The sequence below is a fragment of the Chelonus insularis genome, unplaced genomic scaffold, assembly GCF_013357705.1.
Source record: "Chelonus insularis isolate UGA/USDA-ARS -01 unplaced genomic scaffold, ASM1335770v1 contig_401_pilon, whole genome shotgun sequence".
In the NCBI taxonomy this organism is placed as follows: domain Eukaryota; kingdom Metazoa; phylum Arthropoda; class Insecta; order Hymenoptera; family Braconidae; genus Chelonus; species Chelonus insularis.
In genome coordinates this window covers 277,805-287,766 of record NW_023276558.1, presented here as the reverse complement: position 1 = coordinate 287,766, position 9,962 = coordinate 277,805, and the positions used below count along the sequence as shown (strand labels likewise).

The 9,962-nt window shown below is 28.3% G+C and overlaps 1 protein-coding gene across 1 annotated transcript in view; it reads right to left on the bottom strand.

Annotated features, from left to right (window-relative positions):
- Positions 1 to 247: 247 nt before the first annotated feature.
- Positions 248 to 9,962, bottom strand: part of Sema1a (semaphorin 1a) — a 108,811-nt gene continuing 99,096 nt past the window's right edge. Inside the window, exons 4-10 of the mRNA XM_035086527.1 lie at positions 7,769 to 8,178; positions 6,218 to 6,306; positions 5,987 to 6,128; positions 4,921 to 5,269; positions 3,461 to 4,077; positions 3,113 to 3,323; positions 248 to 3,017 (exon numbers count right to left, since the gene is read on the bottom strand). Of these exons, the coding sequence (XP_034942418.1) occupies positions 2,747 to 3,017; positions 3,113 to 3,323; positions 3,461 to 4,077; positions 4,921 to 5,269; positions 5,987 to 6,128; positions 6,218 to 6,306; positions 7,769 to 8,178 (2,089 nt within the window). The 3' untranslated portion in view covers positions 248 to 2,746. The remainder of the gene's footprint in view (positions 3,018 to 3,112; positions 3,324 to 3,460; positions 4,078 to 4,920; positions 5,270 to 5,986; positions 6,129 to 6,217; positions 6,307 to 7,768; positions 8,179 to 9,962) is intronic.

The window sequence follows — 9,962 nt, the reverse complement described above, 5'->3', positions numbered from 1 at the left end:
TGTCTAGAAAATATCTCGTCATATAGATTATATCACATACGCGTTACTTCTAAACACATTGAAATAAGAAGCACTTTACGATAGATTCCTATGCACGCCCCTGGGCTGTCTCGCAGATAGATGCACTGAATTTTATTGTAACCATCGCAATCATATAACTTTATAATTGCCTTATATGTTGTCTAAATATGTCCTATATACATACATCCCGTATCTTTTATTTCTTGATACTCTTGAGTTTTTTTACAATTTTTTTTTTTTCATTTTTTTTTAATTTTTTAAAAAAATTTTTGGTTTTCTCTTCAATCATTACGTATATTTGCGAGTATCAAGGCGCGTATTCCTGAATTGTACAAACAAACTTAAACTAAACCGGCAATTTTAACAAGTTGAGATGTGCACTAAGTTAATTAACGGCAGCTATCTTCCAATATTAACACTGGTATATTTACGATTGTTATCAATGACAATCGTAACTTATTTTTTAAATAACGTCGCGATCTCCACAATTTCATGCGTAACATAACATAACAAGATGGTAAAAATTTGTTTTTTACCGCGGTACTTTTCATCAACTTATTTCGGTTCTTTTTTCGTCCATCAATGATTGGATTTAAGTCAGTCTGATATTGATTTGTTTCATACATGTAATAGCTAAAACATCAATACATTTATTTATTTTTTCGAAATTGAAGAAATCACGAATATTTAAAATTGGTGATCAGTTTGTAATGATTACAAAAAATTACATAATGTCATTTGGAAATAAATTATAATTTTGATAGTCTAAGTTTAAAATTAAATAACAAAATAAAATATTTTTAAATTATCACATTTCAACAATAAACTAAAATTTTCATTTTAAAAGAACATTAAAATATAGTACGGTATGTGCTTTTAGTCTTTCATAGTATCTTTACAATTGTTGAATAACTATTCAGTTAAGTTACAAATGTTCATAGTTAAATGTATAGTTGTTTCTTTGACAAAAAATAATTTGGTGAAAAAAATCACATAAAAATTGAAAAGTAAATTAAAAAGTAGCATATGGGTTTTAGAATCCTATAATCACATTTTATGAACAATTCTTTTTCAATGTTTTTAAACTTTTATTTTTCTTTCTGGTAAGAAAATTAAAAAAATATTGAGTTTGTATAGTAAAAAAAGCTTTACATCAATTTAGATAATTTAATAAATTTTCTGAGAAATGCAATCATTAACAAATAATCTAACATTTTTTGAATATATAATATCCAAAGTCTCTTGGAGATAAGATTTAATATAAAAAAAAGTTGAGATTCATTTAAAGACTAATTCCAATCATTTTCAGAGTTTTAAGATGATGAAGAGTAATGTAATTAAATGTACGTATATGTTAGCTATCATACAGTAAATTGAGTTTCTTTATACATATAGTAATATGTATAAATCAGGCTTTTACTCTCTATATTTGGTATGTATGACAAGGATATATTTATGGAGATTTAATTTTTCTTGAATTTTTTCGTTACTGCTTTTGACTGATATAACAGTAAATTTCGAGAAAATAAGCGACTAGTAACTTAAATTCACATTGACAATTACATTGTCATGAATAGAAAACAGTTAAAAATAATAATGTATATTTGCTCAAAACATTAATCATTAATTGACTTATTGACTTTCGCCTGCGGACAAAGTTTATTCAAGTTTTTAAGTGTATAAATTGATTATTGCATTATTTAACATGCTTATAAAAAAATAAAATAAAAATAATAATAAAAAGTGGAGATCACTAACATTTAACTAGAATAAATCGTAAATATTATGCTACATATTCGATTAAATTTCATTAGCACAAATTTAAATATCTTACAAACTATGATTTTCATCAAGCAAAAAAACATTTGAGTTTTTGAAAAGGACTTCTCGGAATGCTGTCGAGTACGACACAACCCGCGAACACACTGGGATAATTATTCGTACATGCTTTCGATGTACCATTGTGGAGCTGATTAGTAGTTAACCATCAATTTAAGTCAGGTAGAACATTTCGATACTCGAAATAATGCTCGATCATTAAAATGTTAACACTTCCTGCATCAATTGAGTATTTTTAGTTTAAAAGTTGATGTGTCAATTAATAGCAATAATAAAAAAAAACAACAAAAGAAATATAAAAATGTTATTTGCCGCACAGTTGACCGAGTAACATGAAACATCAGCCAGGCATTTCGATAAAAACTGGTTTCCCCTGTCAAGTGCAATAGCCGCCATCTCAAACATGGATGATATTACGTCTATATGATTTATAAAATATTGAAATTCAAACATGTTTTTTCAATAGCACACGAGTTATGTTGTAATAGGAAAAAAATAATTAAAAGCACATAACTCGTGAACTTGAAAAAAATGCCGAGTGACGGCTGTACATTTCGAGTATATCGTACGTTGTAGTACCGTTTCGCGAAGACTATGACCGGTAAATGAAACTGCATGGTGGTGTTGGTGGTGGCGGTGATCCGTCGTTAATCGACATTGGGAGTAAAGCTGGTGGAGGTGATGGTGTCGAGGAGGGAGGCGATGGAGAACTCGACGAGACACTTGATGGTGGCGAGGGCGACTCAAGTGTTCTTGCACCTGCCAACTCACGACTCGATTGTCCTCCTGACGTCACGCCGCGATTTCTTCCTGTTGTTGCATTGTGACGATTTCTTCCTGGCCGTCCTAGACTTCTGTGACGGCCACCTCCCTCCTCACTCGTTTCTCAGAGATAAACTTTTTTCACACTACGCGTAGTAGCGAAACCATCATTACGCCTATACGCATCACCTTGGTGAGACCTTAAGGTGCCAAAATTGTCTCTGGGACCACGAAACCCGTAGGCATCTGGAAATTGAAATAATGTTTCCGCTGGTGTGGGCGGTGGTTTTCTCATTGTGCCTTTTGGCGAGTGTAATTTTGGTGGCTGAGGCATCAACACCGGCTCAGCATACGTCACTTCCTCTTGAGGTAGTAACTTGGGTTCAGGTGCTAACCTATAATAGTCATAGAAATAATTTATTTTATGTCTTCAACTTTATGTATACTTTAAAACGTTTTATATTACACTTGAATTAATGATTGCACTGACCTATTAACATTCTGCCGCTGTTCAAAGTATTCGTATTCTGTATCGGGATAGGGTAAATTGTCGTCTTCATCTTTTCGACATTTACGACCACACAAATAGCCAGCTACAAAACCAACAAATAGTGCCGCTAGTGCTCCTGCAACTACTGCCATCACTAAAGTTTCCACTGAGTATTGAGGCACTGGAGTGTCTGCTGCTGATACTTCCGGACCTAAAAGTAATTTCCGTATCATAAGAAAACATTTAAAAGTTTTCAATTATTTTCCTTCTTCGTATTTTTTTTGTGCATCCAAAAGAAAAAGAAGAAGAAAGAAATAAGTTGATAAATGTATTATAAAGTCTATTTACCAGAATTGTTTTGCTCTTCATCTTGCATTATATTTATTATTTCTCCTTCTTGGCTGTCTTTGTTTGAAATTATTGAATCTTGGGGAAATTTGTTTTGATTGGCCGAGATAGCACCAACACTACCAGCATCTTTACTAGAAACTTTGCTTGGCGGGCAAGATGCATGATTGCCAGTTGCAACACTTTGAAGAAATCGCGTGGCGTCAGTAGCAGCTGGCCCGACTAGAGCTCGACATTTGCCTTCTTCTTTATCCCAGGCACAGTAGGGGTCTTGAAGAGCAACACATTCCCCACAAGATAATATCCTGTCACTATAACAACGATGCAATCTCAGCGCCTGGACTTGGCTGTCGGCGACAACTACGAGACGGCCGTCTTCTAGTCCATCTCCTGCTTGAGATGCGCGTATTACTTTAATTGCACGTACAGGAACTGACGTGGGAAATGCTTGAATCTCTTCAATCACCACCGGGCTAACACGTTCATGTGAGTCTGCTGAGTCAGCATTGATCGCTTTTATCACTTTTCCGTTGTCAGTTCCAATAAATAATACATCATAAGTTTTCCCTCCTGGCGTCTTCACTTGTGGGTCTACTGCGATTTGAGTAAATCTGTAACTATAAGTTCAAAGTAGGTTATAAATATGTTTCTTTAAAAATCATAATATGATTGAATATCTGGCAAAAATATTCTGATTTAAATAGATGAAATTATTGAAAGAAACTTTCAATAATATATTTAGAATTATCATACCTTTGATATTGAGAATTAATTAACTGAATTGTACAAGAATTGAAGGATTATTAAAATGGAATTTATTCTAGAGATTAAAGTTCTTTTTTATGTATTTTAAATATAAATTTTTTTAAATATGATAGACGAGTGAAAATATTCAACTGTGAAAGATTATAAATTGGTTGAATTTGACATGAAATCTATATTGATGTTAAAGAATAATTATTAATAAATTTTACAGATAATATAATTGAAATTTAAGTGATTAATTAAATAAAATAAATGAAATTTATTTTAGTCGACTATCTATAGAAAAAGTGGTAATATTTTTCGAATGATGTTTAAAAGTTACACCACAAGATTTAATTTTCTTATTTCAATAGTATCTTACATTAACTTGTTTCCAGATAATCGAGTCACGGAACTCAGAAAACGACTTTTGTTTCAAAGTACGATAACTCATTAAAAAGTAAATGTGTAAAAAGTAAAATCTTTCTTTCTGGCATCGTTGTTGTTTAGTTTTGAAAATTTAAACAATAAAAAAAAAAAATTGACAAAACAACTTGAAATATTAGTTGGCATCAGACATTACTGTCTTGGATGTTTTTTTGATTTTTCTAAAGCAGATATTTTCTCTCACTATTTGTATGTTATTTTTCAGAATATTTTAACCCAGATATCTAGTCACATAACTAAAAAACTGTATGAAAATTAATGATATTTACTGGAAGCTAGTACGAATGACTATAGGCTGGCCAAAGAAACTTGGCACTGATTCGTCCATTAGTGAATGAGTCTTAATAAAATTCAACGTCAGATCCGGCAGTGTTCGTGAATCATTAACACACTGACCAGGTCTTGGATCGGGTACTTTGGCACTCTGAACCGGCAACCAGTTAGAATTAATAGCACTTTGTTCTTTAAAGTTTCCTTCAAACGTGTCTGAAATATTTTGCAATGAAAATGCACAAACGGCAGAACCACTTATACTATTCACTGGCGTTGTAAATGCTCCATATATTAGTTGTGCTGATACACTGCCATATTGGCCAGAAATGAGATCAGTTGTTGATTCTTGAACATACCAAAAAATAGATGTAAGTTAGTAGCTATTTAAAAGAGAACTTATAATAAAAAAATTAATCAATCGTAAATTTTATTATCAAATAAAGCTGGGGGAATACAATTAAGATTTTAATTATGTTAATCAATATTTTTGAATATAAACGTTCATAAAAAGGAACGTAGAAAACATCGTGAATTAAATAACAAATGAAAAGAAATATTAATTTAATTTCCGTTAAAAGAGCCTTATAATTTTTCAAATAAATTTAATTTCCTTTTTATATGGTAAACTCTGTATTCCGATATTATTCCTAAATAATAACATAAGTTTCTGTAAATGATATTTAATTAAAAAAATTTTAATTACTTAGAAAAAAGGTTCATCACCATTTGAGTTTACTTTATAATATCTAATAATAACATAAATAGTTTAAGTAGTTGTATCAATGCTACTGATGGTAAAAGAAATTACATTAAATGAAGACCAATAAGATTGATGTAATTATGGGTAGAAAGGGTATATTTACCCAAAGTTTATTTGCATTATAATTCATTTTTGAGCGGTTTTTATGGTAGTTTTTTTTAAAATTAACTAACAAGATAATATATTTAACTTGCATTATACTTTTATCAAATAAATTAATTAATTAAATAGAGTAATATGATTAAATGATACTTGAAAAAAGGATCATAAAGAGCCGTTTTCTTAGAAAATTTAAAACTTACGTATTTCATTGAAGTAAAATGGAAAATCTCCGGTGATGGAACAATTTAGGCGAGACTTGAGAAATGAGGTCCATCTATTACGAAAACGATGAGGACCGCCTCGGTCATATTTACAAACTCTTGCTACTCGTGAATAAACAGCCTTAAAATGAAATATAAACATGTCATAATTTGTCATTTAGTTTTAAAAGTATTATAGTAACATAAAGTTAAATTAATTTCATTTATTACCTTTCCACAATTAATATATTCCACTGCTGTTTCTCGGAAAAAAAAATATACAAAGTCACCATGGGTCATCGAACTTACAAAATTAGGAGCTGAAAAATAAATGATAAATAAGTTTATTAAGTCTGTCGCATTTTTATTTTTAATGTTAATAAATTAACTTTTGAATTAATTAATCAAACTTTAGAATAAAGAAAAAGTTCTCAATAGAACTGTATAAGACAGCATTCTTAATGAAGATTATATTCATAACAGACAAACTGAGTAACTGAATCGAAACTTTGTTAATTTATTAATTTCACAGAATATATTAATTATCTTGTTACAAAAAGTTTCATTATGGATTAATTTATTGATTGTTATATCAAATTATGAGAATTTTAATATACTTTTGGAATTGCTCAATTAAAAATCATATTCTTTCTTCGACATTACACTAAACTTGAATATATTAGATTTTTGAAAGAAAAATCATACAAATTGTTTAAACAAAGTACAAATATTAATCTTTTTTATAGTTACAATTTTTTCCATGATAGATTGTAAAAATTACATGAGAAGTTAATAATTCAGATTCTATAGAAAAAGCTTTTTAGAACAACAAACTTCTTCTCTGCTTGTCTGACTATTGGCTTGTTTATTCTACTTATTTGTTGAAAGAAGTATTTTGCTTAATGGAATTCAATTGGTTTAATCAATGAAGTGCATTTTAAAACGAAAATTTTCAGTATAATTGAAGATATTTTTTTCAACAACACATTTTCTTTTTTTTTTAACAAAATCATGCAGCTTTGATACTTTAGAAAATAAAAAAAAATTTATTCATTTTATATCTTAAGAGAGATTTTTCGCTCACACTATTTATTTATTTTTTAATAAGCACTAATTTATTTTCCATCATTTTTTAAAAGAAGAGCGATATATATTACATCATACAACATTTCACGTCTCCGTAGTATGACATGATATTTTTCATCCTAAACATTTCGGATAAGAAATTTTTAACATAAAAATTGAAACAGTCTATGAAAAAAATTTAATATCATTAAATTCATCTTGCAATTTTCTGTTTTTTAGGACCATTTGTATTATACAATATATGTTTGTTCCAATTATGAAACATAACTTAATAAGGCAACATAAAATCTTTCCAACAAATTTCTACTTTAATTCATTATTTTTCAACACTCTAATATTTAAAAAAATTGTGAGCTTTTTCCATTGAAAATAATCTTTTTTATTTTTAAAATAAAAAAATTATCTTCGTTTGTAATTTTCAGTTGAATGAATAGATGGTTTAAAATGAATACAAATTCGACAATTATTTGGAAAAATGATAAAAGCATATGGATTGTATTATAGAGATTAGTTGATATTATTCTCTCTTACTGGCTTTGATTAATCTCTTATAGAAATTATTGAATGAAAAATACTGCAACGTTATCATGATTTTTTATAATATGTTAATCCATTTTAATAACTGCATTGAATATTTAGATAAAAGATATATTCTCATAAAAAGCTGATAAAATTCCCAAGTATTTTAATATTTACCATTTAAACTCATTGAATCATACTGTTCGGTTTGAAGTGGTTCTCGATATATAATTGGATCCATTCCTGAAAAATCAGCAACTGTGCCAGTATATAATTCGCCATCAACATACACAAATGTACTGTTTTGTTGTGGATCATACGGACATAATGCTTGACCCGTCTTCTCACTTGATATCGTATAATTTCCACTGTGCACAATGTAGTCACGGCACATTGGTTTAAATGCATTTGTTGCACACACCAGCAGATTTGATGGACCTGTCTTGGTTAGTATCCTTATATAATTCTGACAATTTTCCTCATCTTTTCCTTTCATCACACACATTTTTACATCCGACTCCACGGAGTACCACGTCAGCCTCTGCTGTTCGGTGAGATCAGTTAGACTTAAATTGTGCACTAGGTTTCTGGAACATAACAAAATAAATTATTGTAATAATAGAGTCATTTATATTAGTTACATATTTTATACATGAAGAATTTTTTGGTCAAGTTATTTTGTATCAGGTAAAAGCTATTTCTTGATAGAAATAAAGATTGACCCATTCCTGGCCCAACATTAAATTAATATGTTCAACTTTAGTTTTATCCTAGACCAGAAATGAACCAATCTTTGTTCTTGTCAGGAATGAAAACAATATCGTGATATCCTCAATATATTAGAACAACAAAAGAAATTGGTTGTATAATATATCAACGAGAAGACAAAGCATTGGAGGTATTATATGTATATGTGGCATCAAATGATGTTGGATATTGTCGAAAGCTTGAACCCGTTATTCAATATCTCGTATAGTTGTGTAATGAGTGCTTTGTTGAATGCAGTCGTATATTATAGATAGTCAATTGAATTTATTGATTGTTAAATCGATCTGAATTAATTCAATAATATTTTTCTATATAATCATTTCTACCAAGTGTTTAATTAATTTTTGTTTGAGTTATTAATGATGGATTATTATTGTTGGAAAATAAACAAAATGTTGTTGGATGTTTTTGACTAATAAACAGAACTATTGTCTCTATTTGTGTATTTTAAACATCAAACTGAACAATAAAAAATGTTTAAATACGAAAGGCTTTAAGAATAAAATGGAATGCTTCAACAATAATTAAAACAAGTACTAGAAGAGATAAATTGCATTGTAAGGTTCTGAATGAAGGATTCTATATAAATTTATTATTGGTATAGAATTCAATAAACCATTTTGAGTATTATAATAAAAAAAATAATAGAAGTTAGCTTTGTTTATCAAGGAAATTGTTTTTTTTTTTTATTAAAGCGTCCTGAAGTATAGAAGAAATAATGACTTTTATGAAGTTCATTTTTATAATATGAATTTATTATAATTGACTTCATTTGTACATAATGTAATGTAATAATCTTGTCATATAATATTTTTAAATTAATTTCGAACTTTCCATATAAAAAACAATATGTATATATACATACAAATGAACAAAAAATTTAATAAAAGATTTTTTAATAAGTTGAAAAAGAAATGGCATAAAAATGATTTCAAGCCAAGTACTTAAATAAAATAACGTAATATATTCACATGAAATTTGAATAAAACTCTCCTAGCATAATAATGAAAAGTAATAATGAATTATTTATTTAAGGAAACTGTAAAATCATATTTTTTAATAAAATAGGTGAGAATACATAGATATATTTTTTTAATTTTACTTTAACAACGATTAGATTTAATGAAATAAAATATAATTATTATTTTATTCATGATGATTCTGATTTTTCACTTCAACTTTTTTAAAATTATATTAATAAATAAAAAAAAAAATTATCTATTTATTCTGGCCTTATTTGCATTAATGTTGCATGCAGATTCTTCTAAATGAATTCATAATAACGTGCGGGTAGTTGATTTGATCTGAATTTTAATTTTGAAAAGATTTCAAAGTTGAACGAAAGTTTTAACGAGATCATTACAAACACGTTGAAATGTTGCTGAGTAGTTAAATAACAAGTACTCTACTTGAAAAATTTCAACAATACTGATGAAAGACTTATGTACTTTTGATAGTTTTTCTTTTAAATATGAAACTAGAAAAGATGTATAAACAATCAAATACAATTAATTCTAGTTATTTAATGATCTGTGAAGAATAAAATAAAATAATAATTTTTTTTTTACTTTCAAATAAATAAAGACACTTATTCGAATATTTA